At 39.5% G+C, this 21219-nt stretch overlaps 1 protein-coding gene across 13 annotated transcripts in view; it reads right to left on the bottom strand.

The window, feature by feature from the left end:
• The window catches only part of LOC126298875 (tetratricopeptide repeat protein 39B-like), a 335246-nt gene that overhangs the window by 12402 nt on the left and 301625 nt on the right, over positions 1-21219 (bottom strand). For all 13 annotated transcript variants that reach the window (XM_049990399.1, XM_049990392.1, XM_049990398.1 and 10 more), the window contains 3 exons: positions 17516-17581; positions 14917-15084; positions 14675-14838 (listed from right to left, as the gene is read on the bottom strand). In XM_049990399.1, the coding sequence (XP_049846356.1) occupies positions 14675-14838; positions 14917-15084; positions 17516-17581 (398 nt within the window). The remainder of the gene's footprint in view (positions 1-14674; positions 14839-14916; positions 15085-17515; positions 17582-21219) is intronic.

Here is a 21219-nt window from a genome sequence, read left to right as displayed (position 1 = left end):
GAAGCAAATGGTTCATGTTCATCAAAAAGGAAGAACATTCGTGAATTGTCTTTCAAAGCCGTAGAAACTGCTCTTTTAGACTGGTTTCAGGGAATAAGAGCTGCAAATATTCTCATAGGTGGCAATGTGTTGTGTGAGAAGACACGAGAAATTGCACTCAGGATGGGATATGAGAACTTCATTGGATATAACGGCTGGCTAGATCATTTTAAAGAATGTCACAATCTCTCAACCCAAAATTTAAGTGGAGAAATTGCATCTGAGGACAATGAAAGCGTGGAGCATTGGAAAAGTTACACTTTGCCACATCTGATTCAAGGGTATGATTCCAAAAATATTTTTAATGCCAATGAGACTGGTGTGTTTTATAACCTCCTTCCATCTAATACACTTTCAATTAAGGGTGAAAAATGTCATGGGGGACAAAAAAGTAGAGAGAGAATGACAACATTATTGTGCGTGAACAATGACGGAAGTGAAAAGTTGCCACCTTTAATTATTGGTAAATTTAAAACTCTGAGGTGTTTTAAGAACATAGAGACACTTCTGTGCAAATATGAGTTTCACAAAAATGCCTGGATGACAACAGATTATTTTTATTAGGTTTCTGAGGAGCTTGGACTCAAAGATGGGTGCAGCAGGAAGAAAGATTGTACTTATCCTAGATAGATGCCTGCTCATCCCAAAAATACCTCACTTTCAAGAAATATAAATGTTGTGTACCTTCCTGCTAACTGCACAAGTCACTTGCAACCACTGGACTTAGGCACTATCCATTCAGTTAAGCTACATATAGAATGGCTCTAGTGCAAAAATCAATTTCATTCTTGCAGAGGAAGCAAGTTATGAAACTGAATATTTTACAGGCCATGAATATGTTTGTTGCCGCCTGGAATGCAGTCACACAGCAGACTGTCACAAACTGCTTTGCAAATGCTGGCTGTGGTGCAACATTGTTTGTGGAGGACAATATCCTTGAAGAAGATTGGAATGTTATAGATGTTCCTGAGACTGCAAGGTTCCAAGATTTTATTTCGTGTGATGATAATGTACTTACTTCTACACCCACTATGAACATGAGTGAGCTATTTGCTACTGATATTGGTGGTGACGAAGATTATGATGATGATGATGATGATGAAGATGTGGACTGACCAACACCAAGTTTTTCTGCAGCTGTGGAAGCACTTGAGACTGTTAGAAGGTATTTTTCATCCTTCGTTGTGGATGAGGCAGTTCTTAACAGTGTTTAACAGCTGGAACGACAACTTACAGGAGTACGCTGTGCTGGAAGGAAGCAGCAGACTACTCTTCTAGATTTTTTTCAGAAATAAAGACAGTATAGCAGTTTTATTCATTATTGTGATGTCTAATTCATTGAGTGTCATTAGCTAAACAAATTTTTCTCCTTTTAAATCAAGATACCAGTTGATGACTTTTGATGTGACCTAACATCCAAAAATATTGAAATTAAAAAAAAAGTATTATAAATATATCGAGTAGTTTTAAATTTGCCAAAAAACATTTTCACATTCACTGCATTTTTGTATGCAACACAAGGTGAGTTTGTGATTATGGAGTATTTATATGGCCTAAATAGCCTACGCTCCAGTTTTGATTCTGGAACACTTATTTAGTGCATTTTGACCTAAACCCTTATTTAAGGAAAACCCTCTTAAGGAACAAATTTTTTGGTCCCGTGAGATTCGTTAAGAGGTTTTACTGTACTTGCACTGGTGAATTAGTAACTGAGCCCAGCTGACATATTTTGTCTCTCTGGACATAATTTGGCCGCTATCAGGGAGCTATTAAGTATTACAGGATTTTGAGCTACGCAGATTTGCGGAAAGGAGGTGACGCATTCACCAGAAACCACCAATGTATTAAAAATGAATTCAAGAGTGTAGTTAATACACCAAAAATTGAGAATTTTAGCAAACTGTTCAAATACTGAAAGCCATCAACTGCACTTGACAAAAATGTAATGCATCTATTAATGTAGTTCTTGTCATATATTAAAACTGTGTTTTCTCCCCCAAATTAGTCACATTAGATCAAAGTCTACCATAAAATCATGGCTTACTAACAGAATGATTTTTTTGAACAAGAAACAAAACTCAGTTCATTAATCAGGAATACATCTGCTGTCGATATTGTAGCTCATTACAATGTATTCTGGCAAATATTGAAGGATGTAACTTACACATTGAAGGAGATGCATTACGAGAAGAAAATAAAAAAATAGCAACCTCAGACTACAAAATAAAGATAATATAGAATACAATGGTGGAGAAGACATGTCAAACCATAACTGAAGAGGATTAGATAGTTTTATGAACAAATGATACATTGATAACAAATATGCGTAGTGTGGCAAACACTTTTAAGAAGCACTTTATAAATGTTACTGATAAGACAGGGTTGTTAGGCTCAATAAATTCAGCCCTGGAATACTTGACACCAACCTCCACAAATAACTAGGATAACATCTATATTATCTCCATTATACCAGAAGAGATCTTGCTATTGCAAAATCTTTACAATTTTCTGCCTGTTGTCACAAACATCAACAAATAATAATATTAATAATAATAATAATAATAATAATAATAATATTTTTCTGAGTGTAGTTAACTCCAAAGTTATTTGTTCAACTAGTCACTTTCCACTGGGCTACTTCCTGATCAGAAATTTAGCATCAAACTTCTGAGTTCCACTTAAGCCATAATTTTCAAATTTAAAAAATAATTGTGAAGGGTATTCAAACATACTGCAAGAATGTAATAATTTCATTACAATAAGTTACAGGTCATCAGAATATTCTGTGATTTGTCAAGGAATTTTGAATGCGTAAGTCCCCTTTAGTTTTTACTGTGCATATTAAATGCATTTTCATCATTAACAATAGCAGGTAATACAGATGACACTAACATTACAGTAAATAGCAAATCAAGTATAATTTTAGTTACAGCAGTTTATAAATCTGTCAGGACATTAGTAAATGATTTCTAGCCAATTCATCATCATTAAACTTTGAAGATACATGCAGTTCAGAACCTGTAAGGTGATTTCTAACCAACATACAAATAGGAGAGGTTGATAGTGTTAACTCCTTATAATGTTTTAATGCCAAGAATTTAAGTTGGAAGGAGCATGAAACAGAACTAATAAAACATGTAAGCAAGGCTCTGTTTGTACTAGCCCTGTGTTGTCACACACAGGTTATTTAAAAATAAAAAGTTGGCATAATTAATTTTCTTTCATTCTATGTTGCCATGCGGTAATAACATTTTTGTGTAACTCATCCAAACATGCTCAATTTATACAAGTCCAAAAGCATGTGATGTGGCGTGAATTCAAAAATGTTCTACAAAATCCTGTTTAAAGAAATCTGCATCCAAACTACTGCTTCTTGGAATAGTTATTCCTTAATGAAATTTATCATAAGCAATATAGCTTTCAGACCATTTGCTCAATTCTCTGAGTCTATATTAGGGTAGAGAACAATCTACAATAAGACAGTAACTTACTTGAGTCTACAGGGTCTACAAAGGCGTAAAATATACAGGAATATAAGTTTTCAGTAACTTGCCAGTAACCGAAGTAAGCCTTCTTACCAATAATGTATAGTTTAAGAAGAGCTTAAATGATTTATAGAAGCAATTACATATTATTAACAATATCACACAAAATTGTACCATGTAATATAGGCCTTCTGTGCATCTTCAGGCCAGTACTAAACTCTGTGTAAGGAACCACTGTACCTTTGTTGTTCTTTATTTTCATTATGCTTGGTTACATCAAGTCTACGGATTATCCTTTTTTTTTGTTATACATTTTGTATTAGTTTGTAAATAATTATTACTTATTCCACACCCTTGAGGACCATTTCACTTAGGATCTATTCAAAGAATAATAATATGTATAAGTGTTTTTTTTTTTTTGTTAAAGTGCATTCCTTACTATGGGGAACTATGCAAGATTCATTGTAGTCACCCTAATAAGGAAACAGCCTCATGAATAGCATTAGTTTTATCAGTTACATTTTTCTCACTTCTTTTATAACTATAAGAAATCAGTACATACAGATAACTGGGTAATGGATGTAAAAGTAAATCTACTCTCAAAGAAGTTCAGTAGACAGTGATGTGTCTCAAATTCGTGAATGGGTCAGTGCCACTTGTGTCTGTTCAGTTTGTCAATATGCCTCGAAGGGTCATTTCAAGCCTATGTGGCAAGAAAGCTGTCAGCACGGGAAATTTTCTGCTGAATTTGTGTATATCACAGCAACTTAATTTGAACAACCAACCCCTACAGTGAGACACAGAACACTGAAGATCTGTCTTGTAGTGTTTGTTCATGATCAACAAAACTAGTTGTACTAACATATTATGGCTCGTAGATATACCGAGGAGAATGCAACAAAACTGTACTCTGTCCTTTAGATGTGTGTTGTCCCAGGAAGTATGCAAATGTTCCCACACAATTTATCTGACATGTACAGATCCAGTACAGACAGCACAACAAATATTATAGCACCATAAAAGTGTGAAGGAAAGAGAACACCTGCAATGAGACCTGGATCAATGGCATTGGGTTCTCTTCACTTATGAGTGCAAGACTGGTCCGGCACTGGAAGATTGTCACAAAAGAATGTCAAGGCAGACAGGTACCAATATGTGCCTCTTGCATGCAGTTCCATGGGTTCAGCAGAGAGGTGACTTTGGGCCAGGATTATGTATTAAATTCTGACAACTCTCATCATTATAGAGGGCAATTGGAGCACTGTGCAGTATCAATAAAGGATCCAGTGATACAGTCAATATTTCAGCAATACTTCATCTTCGAGGATGATAATCCATTAGTACACTGCACCCATCATTTTAATCGCTTCCTCCAGGAGGCAGAAAACAGCTGAATGGATGATATATATATGATATCTGCTAAAATGAACCCAATTGAGCAAGCTTCAGATCAGTTGAAACTTGCAGTGTGTCGTAACTGGAGCCCTCACACAATGGATGACCTTAGGAAGGCTGCTCCCTCAGAGTAGCACATGCTTGAGCAGCAATGTGGACAGTGTGCCAAGGAGGATCAAAACATGTTACAAGATACCAGGAGGAGCAACAAGGTATTGAATGTTACCCAGCAGTACATTTTGATTTTACAGATGTGCAAAGTAGTCCACTTTTGAATAACCTTCTTTCATTTTAGTTATTGTTTTTCTGAAAGTGCAACCATTTTTAGCCTCACACCAGCCTCTTCTATCTCCTCTTCAAGAAGTTAAAATATGTAACTGCTCCATCACAACAGGTATAGTGTGCCCCAGGACGAGTGCTCAATATCCAGGGATATGACAGGAGTACTCATCTAAAGCAAAAAAAAAAAAAAAAAAAAAAAAAAAAAAAAAAAAAAAAAAAAAAAAAAAAAAATTTGATATGGACAGATGTCCTATTCCAAATGGTTTCTATGATAGAACACATTTAATGTAGATTTGTTTTTGACTAGTGATTCGCATTAATGCGTCTTATGTACCTAAACTCCTTGAAGTTTTATTCTAGCCCAATCTACCTTGTTGCTTTCAACCTCTTTGCCAGGGATGTCTTTCTTATATTAAACTAGCCCATTGGATACACAGTTGTTCATTGTTGTGAGTAAAGAAATCTGAGTGACAGAGTGTATCACAGAAAAGCATCAGTTAGCTGTGTTTTTGCACATGCAAGCTAAAATGCCACACATCTACACTAGTAAGGAGAGTATGAAGATCTGGTGTATGTTTATGGCTTCTTTGATGTGAGTGTTCTTGCTGCTTTTGAAGAATACTGTCAACACTTTCTGACACATCAAATTCCTGACCATAGAACGTTTACCAGATTTTTTCAGCACTGTGCATGTAGTAACCAAAACCAACCGCAGGAATGCCTTGGGCTTTGGATCGGAGCCGCCAGGCGGGGAAGCTGCTGGCGGTGGAGCACGCACCACCGGGTAAACACAAGGATGAGTCGAACGACAGATCAACGACAACTGACAACGACCGACTATGACCGACACAACAAGGAAGAGATAAACAATGGAGGCTTGTAGAAACCACAACACCAAATACCACCAGTAAATCCACTCGGAACCAGAGCCAGGCAGGCAAATGTCAACAATGAGCAACGACCAGAACGCAGTACCGCTGAGATAGAGACGCAATCCAGAGCGAGTACCAGACTGACTGGACTAGGGCAGAGCAGGTCCCTATATACGAAACTGGAGGGAGCAGCTATTGGCCGCGGTCTGCACGTGGTGTAGCAGTGACGCCCTCGCTGCGTGAGAGCCGCTGCGTGGAAGAGCCGCCGCGGACGCGGAGCCCTCTATGGGCTGGCCACGTCCATTTGTTCTAGCGCGTGTTCAACTTCCGCGGCGGAAGGTACTAGAGTGCATGAAGCAGGTATTCTTATAAAGTTCCCATTCCTCTTCTGAATGTGTAGTTCAAAAATCTGTGCAGGAACAGCAACACATTGTTGAAATGGTAGAGTGGAGTCCTACCACCAGCACATGGTGACTTTCTGTGTTATTAACACCACACAAAGATGTGTAAAGCAAACACTACATGCGGAAAACTTTTACCCATTTCACATACACCGTGTCCATAATCTTCATATTGGCAACAATACGTCAAATTTTGAATCTTATCATTGGTTAAAATAAAATAATCATTTTCTTCCATTAATACTATTTACAGATGAAATCACATTTACACTGAATAAAATCAAGAATACACACAATAATCATCAATGGTCACAGAACAATCCACACCCAACAGAGGATACCAATGTTCAAGTTCATTTTCTGATCAATGTTTGATAAGGCATTATCGGTAACATGTTGATAGATCCAGTTATTTTAGAAGAGCAAATGGCAGAACAGAATTACTTGCATTTTTTGAAATATTTGTTTGGTGAACACCTTGAAGACATTCCTTTGGCCACGTGGACTGCAACATACTTCCTGTTTGATGGGGTTGCTCCACATTTCACCAGATGTGGGAGGGAACATCTCAACTGCATTTACCCTCATCTATGGATTGGTCATTGTAGTACAATGAACTGGCCACCAAGAGTGCAAGACCTTCCACCATTAGATTTTTGTTTATGGGGGCTGGATGCAGTCTGAGGTGGGCAAACAAAAGCTGAATATGCAAGAGGAACTGCTTGGTAACAGCATGGATGCTGCTGCCCTGATTAGGGAACACACAGAAGCACTGAGACAAGCAACACATGTTCTGCCAAGAGTGTGTAAGTGCAGTAAAGTTGATGGTGGGACATTCGAAAATTTATTGTGAATTGCAAAACAGCTATAATGTGATGTGTATAATAATGCTTAGAGGAGAATCTGTTAAAAATATGTGTTTTTCAATTGATACTTTGTAAAACAAATGTTGAAATGTTTATTAACTGTTGTACATGTGTAAACCTGACAATGTGCTGAATAATACAGAAAATGAATAACAATTATATTAAATATGTTCTATCTCTGAAACCATTTGCAATATGGCATATGTCCATATGACGTTTTTTGCTTCTAATGATAATTCTGTCATATTCCTGAATACTGACTATTCCTCCTAGGACATCCTATAAATTCACTAATGAAATTCATCATAAACAACCCATCATAATTTGAAAGGAACAGTGATATCCACATCCACTACATGAAGAAAAAATGACCTTCATTTTCCATTATTAAAGCTGTCAGTGGCTCAGAAAGAAGTCCAATATCCAGCAACAAAAATTTTTAATTATTTGCCCATTAATGTAAAGTGGGTGACAAGCAGCAAAGGCAATTTTAAATCTAACCTAAAATTACTTCTAGATTACTCTTCCTCTATGGACAAACTTGTGTTTAAAATCTGGTAGCTTATAATCTAAAAACACCTTTTTTTGTGTAGTTGCATGAATAGGAATGCTGGGGAAAAAAATGTAAAGTGTCTGGTTCCTCACTATTTTTATAAAACAATCATTCCAATCATATATGAAACATGTAGCTAACTAACCAAAAAAACTACCAACCTACCTAGCTAACTTATTAGACTGACAAAGGCACCACCTCTTATCCAATGAATTACAGTAATTTCCTGGAAGGTCATCACCAATTGGCGACAGCACTACCTACAACCTTGCTATGTGGATTTCATTTCAGAAAAAGTACAACAGCGCTTTCAGTGCCTGATTAAATCAGTCACCTACCCTAGAAACAGTTACCTGACTGCATATCCTTCATCTACATCTACATCATTACTCTGCAGTTCACAATACAGTTCCTGGCAGAGAGTTTATTGTGCCACCTTCAAGCTTTTTATCTAACATTTCACACTCTTGACAGTGCACAGGAAAAATTAACACTTAAATCTTTCCAGGGGGGCTCTGATTTCTCCAATTTTATGATGATCATCATTTCTCCTGCTGTAGGTGGGTGCCAACAAACTATTTTTGCATTCGGAGGAGAAAGTCATTGATCAAAATTTCACAAGGAGATCATGCGGCAATGAAAAACACCTTTGTTTTAATGATTCCCACCCCAACCCTTCCTTACTCTTACAACCTCACACAACCTTCTTTTATATGGTTGGAAAATATTCAACCTCAACTAACCTCAACATTGTATCATTGCCCGTTCTACATAAACACTCCACAAGCCAGTGCATGGTGCATGGTGCATGGTGGAGGGTACCTTACACCACTACTAGCCTTTTCCTTTGACTCAGAAACACAGTTAGGGAAAAATGAGCATTTATATGCCTCTATACAAGTCAACCTCAAATGCTAGTTCTCTAAATTTTGTCAATAGTGCCTCACAAAAAGAATGTCATCTTCCCACCGGGGATTCCCATTTGAGTTCACAAAGTGTGAGGGCTTCCAGAGATCGATATCCAACGTCAAAGTAGGTACCAACCACAAGAAAGGACGAGCACTGCAACAAATGAGGGACGTTGGTGTACACACACCCTCCAGAAGTTTCATATGCCACCACTGCTGGAAGATTACCTATGTCAGAGTGCAGTGCCACTCAGTTGCTCCTACAACAGCAGCATTGTGTTACTTCAGATCTGGCTGCAACCTAACAAAACCATTAGTCAGAACTGTATGTCAAAGTTTGTAGTCAATTGTATACTGAGATGAGACCATCATTCTGTATTTGTATCACATTATAAGTGATAATGTTCTGTAAAAATAACAAATACATAGGGACTTCCCTGTGGACGTGGCCTGTTTCCAATTTAAGTATTTGATATTTTTCAAACTTTGGTAAAATGATCTAATATTCAGCTGCCTGCAGAAGTAAATCTAGGCTAGCTACACTGTCGACGAGGAGGTCTGAAGTGTATTTTTTTTGCTTGTCACTATAAAAAGCATCTTCATAATACTCGTGTCCTGACTGAACCTACCAGTAACAAACCACAAAGCACACACTTGAACTGCTTTTGTGTCTACTTGTAATATCTAGCCACTCACCAGGCAAATATCACCACGGAACACATCCACATTAAGTGTCCTGTGCTCAGCCGGACACATGCAGCAATCCCGGTTCCAATCATACACACCACGTGTTTACAAACAGTGACAGATAACAACAGCAACATGTCAGTCCATGCACACACCAAACTCCAGCGAGTTCCACAAGGGGCACCCACATCACCCCAAAGCAGCACACACAACCACACTGTGAACACAGAACTGTGTTTTGTCCACATACCACGTGACTCGTGTCCGCTTGTTGGGTGACCCTAATGGAAATCCTTCTATCAGATTATTTAAGATGCTGCACAACCACTAGCTGACAGCACTCATGCTCCAGGTTCAATGCTGGCGGTTCCCTACACTCATCTGTTGGTAGGTCTTCTGCAGCTGTCTTCAGTGCCACCAAGACCACCAGTCCAGGGAGGCACAAGACTCCTGCCAAGACATTGACCAGCCTGCATCTGACTGAGCTAGACACCAGGCAGACCACCGTCTAGGATGTCAACTGAATACCAACCAGACACCAACCAAAGACAAAGAGCTGGACAACAGTGAGACATTTTATCATTCTACCAGAAGTGGATATTATTTCTTGTTTCAGCTCTGAACTTTGAAATGTTCATTTGTATGTTTACTACTAAAGTGTTTTTTTCATTGCAAGCTGTGGACCAACATTATTGTGTTTGTCCCTGCCTCCTTGTAAGACCAAATGCATAAGAATGGTAGTGGTAATTGTTCGGCCTTACAGTGAATGCATCCCTCTGCTGGAACTCTCATTCCGGCAGCTTTGCTAATTATGGAGACAGCAGTTGCACCATTTAAACCAGGACACCACTCAGTATATTCAGCAGTGTTTGGTGACAATGCCCCCAACACACAACACGCAGGACAGCACAGCTTCTGCAACACGAATAGCACTTGCTGTGCACCTCTGAGCTTCTTCGATGGGAACTCTGCCGTCACAGTGCACTCCCTGCTCAGGACTCCACACCAGCAACTGGGTTTTATTTGTTTTATACATTTGACTATCTCCTTCCCAATGTTTGTCACCTGGTTGCCTCTCATCCCTCTGCCTATGGCACCTGACTTCTCAGTCCCTGTTGGCCTCTCTCGCTCTACTGCATCCTTGGACTCAGATGCTCTCTGCCTCTGATACCATCTCCAGTTCTGAGGCATCATCCAGTTCCACTGCCCTCTCTGGCCCTACTGTCACCTCTGGCTCTGCCACCTCCTCTGCACTGCCTACTCCGGCACTGCCCTCCATGCTAGCCCTGGCACCACTACGGGCTCCCACGTCACCAGTGCCCTTGCCACTGGCCCAGATCTCTCTTCCATTTCCAGCGCTGCCTGCCACTTGACACTCCCCTTCATTGGCCATGCCCTACAGCTTTCTGTGCCTTCACCTCCTGTTCTCTTTGTGACTACACCTCCAGTCCAACAGTGACATCACTGCTCACTTCCACCTGCGATAATCTGGGCCTGTCACCTTCTGACACCTCTCCCACTGTTCCACCTGTTGCCAAAGCTCCATGTCCACCTCCGGTTCCCTTCTTCCCCTTCCAGACCTCCTCTCTTCTCTGTAGGGATCTCACCTGTCTTGTGTTGCTGCCATTTTCTCTGAGAAGCACTTCTTTGTTAAACTGCCTGGTGCCACCCTGAGCTGATTGCTGCCATTTCCTGTCTTTTATTGTGGTGATCAGATGCGGCCTCACAGGCTTTCCTGCAAGACCTGTCTGTGCCAGTATTCGCCACTCTCAGAAACAAAGTTGCCCTTTCCTGATGATGGCTCTGCCTGCTATTGCTTCCCAGGTCTGCATCTCAGCCTTTCTGTTCCACCGTTCTGCCCGGTGGCTGTCCTCCACCGTCTGAGCCTGATGCTATTATGCTGCTTCATCCAGACGATGCAGCCAGGTTCATTTCTCTTCTTGAGAGTGGCATCCCACTTGGATCTTCACTGCAGCCTCATGATGAGGTGTTCGTCAACATTTACAGGGCACTCATTGCTGCAGCCCACCTCATCAGCCACCCGTTCGCCTCTCTCCCGTCGATCGTGAGCCTGACATAGCATCCGTCCTCCTCTCCCTTCACTGCGAGGATCCAGCCGTGGCTCATCTCACAAGAGTGGTGCACCATATCAGTATGCACCACAGTCCTCACCTATGTTCCTTCTGCTGCTCCCATGCCCCAGCTTTGCCACGACGCCATAGCCGCGGCTGGCCCTCTACACACAGCACCACGCCAGGGGCCTGCTGCACCCTCGCCACGGGACCGCACTGGAGGCCTGCCATCCTCTTGCCACAGGACTGTGCAAGAGCCAAGAGGTAAAGCTTCCTCTCATCCAATCTGGTGGGGATATTACACACTCTAGCGGTAATCGAGAATGGGATGCACTAGTGTTCTATACCCTATCTCTTTTATACAATAGTTACACTTCTCCAAAATTCTCCCACTAAGACGAAGTTGACCATTCACCTTCCCTACTATCATCCTTACACACTTGTTCTATTTCATAATGCTGTATTCGAACATTACTGGATTGTTTTTCCTACTCATCTGTATTAACTTACATGCTTCTACACATAGAGCAAGCTGCCATTCATTACAGCAACTAGAAATTTTGACTATGTCATCCTATAACGTTCTACAGTCACTGAACAATCGTACCTTCCCATACACCACAGCATCAGTGGCAAACAGTCACTCAGTCTGTAAGGTAATTTACGTATATAGAGAATTAGAATGGTCTTAGCACAGTTCTCTGGAGCGTACCTGATGGTACCTTTGTCTCTGGCAAATAGGATTCTATTACTTGAGAAATTCTGGATTCTATTACTTGAGAAATCTCAGAGCCGCTCACAGAATGGGTTATCTGGGAATATAGGATCTACCTATTGTCCCTCATCTGAGGTTCACGGAAAGTGAGGACAGGGCAAGCTGAGGTTTGCAGGAGAGATGCTTTTTAATTTGGAGACAAAAGTGTTTTGGTCTCAAAGAAATTTATTATATTCAAATTCAGAATATGTTCTAGGCTTCTGCAGCAAACCAATGTTAAGAATATTGGTCTGTAATTACATGGGTCTGCTCTTCTACACTTCTCACCAATGGTAGTCACCTGTGCTTTCTTCCAGTTGCCTGGGACTTTGCTCAGGGTGAGAAATTTGTGATATATGTAGGCTCAGTATGGGATGACTGTCGTAGTGCGCACTCTGAAAAACCAAACTCGTATTCCATCCAGGCCTGGTGACATTTGTTTGCAACTCTTTCAGTTGCTTCTCTAGGCCAGGGATGCCTATAACTACATTCTCCATACAGGAGTCTGTGTGATATGTTTGTACGATCCTCCTGCAAGAATGATTTCTTAAATACAAAATTTAAAACTTTTATGTACAACCACAATTTTCTCAGGTTCTTGGAAAGATCTTTTCCTAAGGTACAAAGATGGAAGCAGTTGTATGCTACGCGCATAAATCTCGTTACAGACGCACAAATTTCTATTAACTTTTACCTGTCGATATTTGTGAATTCTTTTTTGAACCAAGAGTGCAACAGTGTCTGCTTTCTCAGCATTTTCCAAATTTTATTATTAATGTGCTTCCACAGAGATTATTTGACTTTTTCAGTTTGCACCTTCTGTCAGTTGCCCTAGCCTCCCATTCTAAAGACATAAGTGTGACACCTCCATAGACACTCATTTAACACGCATATTTGCCACATTGTTGCTAGTGGAATCCGGATACACAAATCATAAACTCCTTGTTTAGTTCATATTCATGGGCAATAGTTTTATGGACCATACTCAAGAAATGCTGTTTCTATTCCTCCACATCCCCAACACAAAACCCATCTGGCATTTCAGTTTCACAGAATTCTCTTTTGCTCAATGAGACATTTCTGGAAGTCCTACTCCACTTTTCCAATGGCTTATGAGAATGTGTGTTATGCACTAAACAAAGACTTCTGCTTGAATAGCTGCCACTCTTTCCAGATCAAATTTGCTCCATTCACTTTTAGCCTACTCAGTTTACTGAGTTTGCTAGTCCATCCTTACAGCACTCTTACTTTCAAATGGGCTACATTCACAAAAAAGAAAGAAGGATGATTAACAGTGATGTGGTCATTAGGCACAGAGAACAGGCTCAGACTGGAGGAAGGAAACTGGATATGCCATTCCAAAGGAACCATCACGCCATTTGCAACATCAAGCAATTTAGGTTTGTGGCACATCTGTGTGGAAGACTCAGCTGCAAGACCAGTTCTATACAGCATCCTCCTCTTGAAGCAGACATGTCATGTGGGCACGATCACCAATCAGTTGGCCATGTACATGAATGGCCCAGCTACAGAGGATGCTGCATGGCACAACATGGTCAACTGCAATTGCTGTGTAACAGTGTACATGACAACTCACTGCACAGCTTTACTTATCAAAATGTATGCACTATATGTACTCACTACCTAAAAGAAGTAATGTGGCCCTTCATATGCAGATACCAATGCTATTACTCACTGTTTAGTACGAAGTCAAAAAGGAGATAAAGTAACGAACAACCAAAGGGCACTAGTTCTAGGTAAAATACCAATCTCATGAGTGAAAAAAAGTAATGAATTACGTAAGTAAATATAAGAAATGTTTTGGTTTTGTAAGTGTCAGACATACAGTGTCTACAGCAGTAGGATTTACAACAGTTCTACTTGATACAGTGAACGAAGGGACAACATAACAACAGTGAAATTAACAGGAAATTTGTTATAGGGGACCAATGTTTTGCACACAGCTTACTAGGAGCAGAATTAAATACATTATAATGATAATGATCTTTGTTTCACTGGATGAATAAATGAAATGAAATGAAATGGAATAATCAAAATGAATCAAATGTACTGTCCAGACACAGTCAGTATGAACAACTGTTTAAAGGGCTGTTTACAATAGTGTCTAGGCAGGGCACTGCGCGTTGTCCTTTTTATACACATCTGAGCACGACACATTTTCCTCAATGATAAGTTACTGCAGACGGTGATGTCATAAGAAATTAGTGAATGAAAGTAGGAGAAGTAAGGCAACTTTTGACATTTGTATCTCTGAAATCTGTTATCTGTGATGTGAAAGTTTTAAGTTAAGAAGATCTGAAACTTCACACAAGATATTATAAAAATACAAAAATTGATACCTGTTTGTCCACATCAGTTCCCAGAAACACATATGATGAAACTGCACCCACATATTTTGGGATTTCCACGAAGAAATGTACCATTTTATAGCATCATCAATATTTGCCTTCATAAACTCAAGTCGACCTTTGAAGAAGAGGAACCAAGCTCCTTCAGGATACATCTAAATCACAATACTGTTAATTACACAATGATGTCACTGTTAACACATGTAAGTGGGAATAACTAGGATGCAACCAACCTTGAGTTGTGTACTCAAAATCTCATCACAAAAATCGAGGTCTCCATCAGTATGGCTCAGTACATAGAGTACAATTAGGTGATATCCTAAGAGTGTCATGACACACAAAACTTGGCGAATACTGTTATGCAGCTGGTACCCAGCCTGCAGTTCCCTGAGGCCTACTTCCTGATAAATGAATCAAAAACATTAAAATATTACACCACTAATAATTCATCTTATAAATTTTTCATATATTTAATCATGCAAACAAGTTGCAGTATGCCTTGACACACATTATTACCCACAATGAATGGTAGAGATACTAACTAAACAACAAACAAGTAACAACAATTAAATAAATAACAAATAACAATAAAACATTAATTCTAATAAAGATGCAACAATTTTGCAATCACCAGTTATTAATGAAAATAATTGTGATATATTTATCATCAGTGAAAAGATGACAAACATTTCAGATTGCACTTTAAAATTCCTCATATATGACAGTCTGTTCCTCTCATGGTAAAAATATTAGTGTTTCAATGTGGCAGTTATAATTAGTTTTGTGTACTTATTGGTCCAATTTGATTAGCTGCATTTACTATATGCTTTGCCCAAGCATCCCAGATGATGGCAATACTTCACAATAGATGAACCCCTTATAACTTCACCACACCTACACATATACCTCAAAAGTCACTCTAAACTATGTGATGAAGTGTACATGGTGTACTAACATCTCTGGACCATTCTTTGTAATGCTCAATGATTGTGTACAAGAGGATTGATCACCTTAATGATATGTCTTTATGCCCTTATGCCACTACCATCTTAGATAACTTCTAAATGGATAATTCTGTTCTTGTTCCATCCTTATCGAGATTTCTTAAAAAAAAAAAAAAAAAAAAAAAAAAAAAAAAAAATATATATATATATATATATATATATATATGAAGAAGAAGAAGAAGAAGAGAAAGAATAAAAAGTGAATAATTACATTAATTAATACTTAACATTTCTTTACATTTTGTAGCATTTCTATCCATTCAAAAATTGTTCAAGTACACTATGTGATCCCAAGTATCTGGACATCCCAAAAACATATTTTTTTCATATTAGGTGCATTGTGCTACCACCTACTACCAGGTACTCCACATCAGCAACCTCAGCAGTCCTTAGCCATCATGAGAGAGCAGAATGGGGCACTCCGCAGAACTCACAGACTTTGAACGTGATCGCGTGATTGGGTGTCACTTGTGTTATACGTCTGTACAGTTGAAGAGGGCGGTAATGTGTAATAAGCAGACATCTATCCAGACCATCACACAGGAACTCCAAACTGCGTCTGCATCCACTACTGCATCTGCATCCACTACAAGTACTATGACAGTTAGGGAGGTAAGAAAACTAGTATTTCATGGTCGAGCAGCTGCTCATAAACTACACATCACGCCGGTAAATGCCAAATGACACCTCGCTTGGTGTAAGGAGTGTAAACATTGGACGACTGAACAGCAGAAAAACATTGTGTGGAGTGACAAATCACGGTACACAACTTGACAATCTGATGTCAGGGTGTGGGTATGGCAAATGCCTGGTGAACGGCATCTGCCGGCGCGTCTAGTGCCAACAGTAAAATTCAGAGGCGGTGGTGTTATGATGTGGTCATGTTTTCCATGGAGGGGGGGGGGGGGCTTGCACCCTTGTTGTTTTGTGCTGCAAAATTGCAGAAAACTGATCTTTTAAGCGCCTTCTTGCTTTCCACTGTTGAAGAGCAAAATTCGAGGATAGCGATTGCATCTTTCAACACTATCGAGCACCTGTTCATAATGCACGGCCTGTGGTGGAGTGGTTACATGACAATAACATCCCTATAATGGACTGGCCTGCACAGCGTCTTGACCTGAATCCTATAGAACACCTTTGGGATGTTTTGGAATGCTAACTTAGTGCCAGGCCTCATCGACCAACAGTGATACACCTCTCCTCAGTGCAGCACTCCATGAAGAATGGGTTGCCATTTCCCAAGATACCCTCTAGCACCTGACTGGACGTACGCCTGCGAGAGTGGAAGCTGTCATCGAGGCTAAGGGTGTGCCAACACCATATTGAATTTCAGCATTACCAATGGAGGGCGCCACGAACTTTTAAGTCATTTTCAGTCAAGTGTCAGGGATACTTTGATCACATAGTCTAACTCATTGTGATCTGCTTGTCCACAGACACATTTCCTTCTGAACTCCATTGTTTAATACTTAAGGAATAAAAGTTTCAGCCCTTTGTTTGTGCTGTTGGTACATTTTTACGTTCTACCCATTGTGTGTCATTTTTCAGGTGGATTTCTGAGAATGGTACATCATTTACTTTTCAACAACAGAATTTCCTGTCTCTCAAAACTGCCTGTACACTGTTTGAGCACCTCTTCTATTTGGTAATTAGTGTTTTATTCTCTTAATTTATTATCTTCTATCGTGGATTTTATACTATTCCATAAATTAGGAGAAGACATATTTCAATAGTTCTTAATGGCACAGTAAAACATAGACATTATAAAACACACAAATAGTAGGAAACACAACTACGATGATAATGAAATTGTAATAGAAGTACCTACCTTGTTACCTGAAAATCCGATGAACTCTAGGAGCTTAATTACACGAGCAGGCAGTAGAGATATCATCTGCAAAGACATTAATATTCAATGAAACAGAGTCTGAATGTCAGCTGGCCTTTTAACAAGTAACTGAAATCACAGTAAAACCTCCCAACAATGATATTCAAAAAATTTAGTTTCATAGAAAAAGCCGCATGATTATGACTGTAGTTCGACTTTTAGATCACTGTAAGGAAACAAATAAATCAACAACAGAGAACTACATAAAACATATATCTGAATTCCTGGATGTGACTGAACCCTGGATCATCGTCAATTAACCTAAAACATCATGTTAAGTCCTGAACAACTGCAATAAGTTCTCACTTCTTCATGTTCTGTTCTATTATCATTAAAAATAGAATCAAACAATTTGTAACTGCCTTGATTTGCAACACACCAATGATAATTTATTTTATGACATTACAGTGACCATATTTACTACTTCATTGTCAAAATGCCATAGCACATTTCTTTTGACAATTCCTAGTTTTCATATCCTCAGTTCTGTAAATACATTTGACTTACGTAATTATGAATGTCTGACACTTACTCAGTTCTCTTTTCACACCTTTATCCTAAACTTTATCTCACTGCCTGTAAGACTTTGTAGGAGAAAACTTACTTCCTTGGTTCTGAATATCGAAAAGATCATTTTGATGTTTTAAGAAATTCTTTTTCCACTCTATACAGTAGCTCTTTTGTAATGCTTATAGGGCATTGAAGGAGCTGGACATTTGATGGCTTTTCAGTTGCTCCACTGCCTTCTGTAGTGTGCAGGGATATGGAGACACAATGAGAAACACACCATACATCACACTAAGCTGAAGCAGGTATGTCTGCTGAGAACAGCCAAATGCAGTGAGTATGAAAGCTCATATCACAGGAGAACGGAGCAATCCAAAGCCCCAGGCTCTGTTTAAAGCTGCAATGAACAGCAACAGAGATGCTTGTGATGACAAAAATATATAGGATGTAATCTGTAAGCAGAAAATGTGTTTATAGCTGTCTACAATGCTATCAGAATAGGAACCATTGCTGATGCACTTAAATTGGATCAACTGTTGACAAGCATGATGACAGATCTACAACAAGCAAGTATAACACATGCTGATACCAAGTTTAATATATTGATGTAAAAGGTGCTTGAGAATTAATACAGATATTATTAACACCACCATTCACAGAGATTTTAGGAAGTGAAGACCTGTGCTGAATTTTGCTGCACAGCTCTACTGATGAGCAAAGGCAACATGGATGAAAACTACTATAGATTTCACCAACATATTTGGTGGATGTGGAATTCAAGAATTCAATGTTTTTTCCTTGGTCTCTTTAACAATGTGCCCCACTTTTGCTCTCAAAATTCAAAGGGATGTAACATTTTCTGCTGAAGGGCTACACTTAAATTTGTATGTAACCAGATGCCGGTCTCTCAATACCCAGAAGCATTCTCAACTCCATTACAGGACAGTCTGTTTTCTAGTGTGATGACAAGATTTTTGTATGGCATTTTCACAACTTTGGTAAATTATAATGCTAATTATAAAGCCAATCCTGGTCAGCACTTTGTTGCTCAAATGGAACCATCAGGCTGTACAATGTCCTGAATGGCTGAGTAATTTCTGTTGCTGCCTTTTGATGATTACTCTGCTCTATGGATTGGTCCCAATGGAAAGAGGTTACTGAAATGGAAATCTATGACTACTTCCCATCAAACATTATCTGCAAGAACTAGAGGAGAGATGATGATGATGATGATGATGATGATGATGATGATGATTATTGGTTTGCACGGTGCTCACAGCACGGTTATCAGTGCCCAAACAAAGTGCCAATCTTTACACAGTCCAATCTTGCCACATTCATGAATAATGATGATGAAATGATCAGGACATTACAAACACCCAGTCCCCGGGCAGAGAAAATCCCCAACCGGGATAGAGGAGATATAAGTAGCAGAGTATAGCTCTTGTGTGTCATCTGGTCAAAATCCTGTAGGCATATTTCTTCTAGCTGAATGAGTGTGTCCCTCACTCATTCCCTAAGGCATATGGCAGAAGAGCACACAGCACATCAGTTAAGATAGTGAAGTCTCTTACAAGGAGAAAGGGGTGAAGATAGCCTTGAGAAGATCTTGTTGTACTTCTTTACATGGGGGATAATATGGAGGCAGGTATAAAAAACATATTGTTGTGTGAGAGCTGTGACTACTGGGATCTCTGTGCCATGTGGTATTGGGCAAGATGTATGTAGCAATGACAAACACAGACACCCTCCCCAACTCTGACAACCTCTCTCGTCGATGGCCAACCATCATGTAGATGTTGTAGCACCTTTGCACAAGTATATCTATAGATACAACATCTTCACTGCAGGCACAATTGTGTCCCGCAGAGGGATCATTACCGTAAATTCCACGGTTATGTATCCAGAATTGTTGCTTATAATAACCTACCCTTGTTGTTAACCCTGAAGCCGATAAACTTTTCTGCAAGTCAAACACAAATGCTTGCTCAATAAAGCTCCTGGACATCTCTCGGCCCTAGACTTTTCCCCCTCCTTTCTCCTCCTTGCTGCAAATGGACACCACACTGCCATTTCAATTCTTGTTTTATTCGTAACTTCTTGTGCTTGCAATGCAGTTCTACTGGCTCTTCGACAAGTATCGTCTCCCGAGTGATGGAAATGGAGATTAAACTTTGCATTACAAATGTGCTGGGATATATGCAAGTACATGGGCTGAATAGTTTTCTCGCCGGCCGTGGTGGCCGAGCGGTTCTAGGCGCTTCAGTCTGGAACCGCACGACTGCTACAGTCGCAGGTTCGAATCCTGCCTCGGGCATGGATATGTGTGATGTCCTTAGGTTAAGTTAGGTTTAAGTAGTTCTAAGTTCTAGGGGACTGATGACCACAGATCTTAAGTCCCATAGAGCTCAGAGCCATTTGAACCATTTTCTCACTTTTATACACAGATTCCTAAACATTTTATATGATTGGTCTAAGGTACTTTTCAGATGTATCTTTATGACAGTAGTATGTAGGGAATTACTTTATGAAATTGCCAATTATATCTCCTTATTCTGTACTAGTCTTCTAATGATGAAAGAGGAGGGGGGGGGGGGCGGGGAGGGGAGGGCGACATTCAGATATTTAGTCAACATGATGATCACTCTCATCACATCATCTTAAAGCTATGGTTATAGCTCCACTAAGAATTTGTAATGTGTTCTGAATGTATTTCTTACGTACAGCATGGTCAGCCCCATTTTGTCATCTTGCAATAAGGAAGTTCTTGACATATTCCAATGAGATGGATTTTCTCTTAGTATAACATATTTCTGTCTGACAGTTTTATTTGATCAGTTACGAAGATCTTTTTCATTTTCCAAGCCATTTTGCAGAGATATGCTGAACACTACTTAGCTGGAATAAACTTATTAGTCACTCATATACATACTTCTCATCTTTTGCACATTTCAATATCTCCACATACTTTTCTGAATGTGAAACTTCACTGTTCTTTTGCATACTTTCTCTTCCTATAGAAGGAATTATTTCTTACTGTAGTAACTGCTGTCCTCTGATGGTTCGTAATCGCTGCCTGCAACCACTACTGCTACCACTTGAGTTCATTTCTGAATTTGAAAATCCAGCACACAACA

Source organism: Schistocerca gregaria, chromosome X (genome assembly GCF_023897955.1).
Source record: "Schistocerca gregaria isolate iqSchGreg1 chromosome X, iqSchGreg1.2, whole genome shotgun sequence".
NCBI classification, from domain to species: domain Eukaryota; kingdom Metazoa; phylum Arthropoda; class Insecta; order Orthoptera; family Acrididae; genus Schistocerca; species Schistocerca gregaria.
The sequence above is the reverse complement of the archived record's forward strand: the minus strand, read 5'-3'. Positions and strand labels throughout refer to the sequence as shown.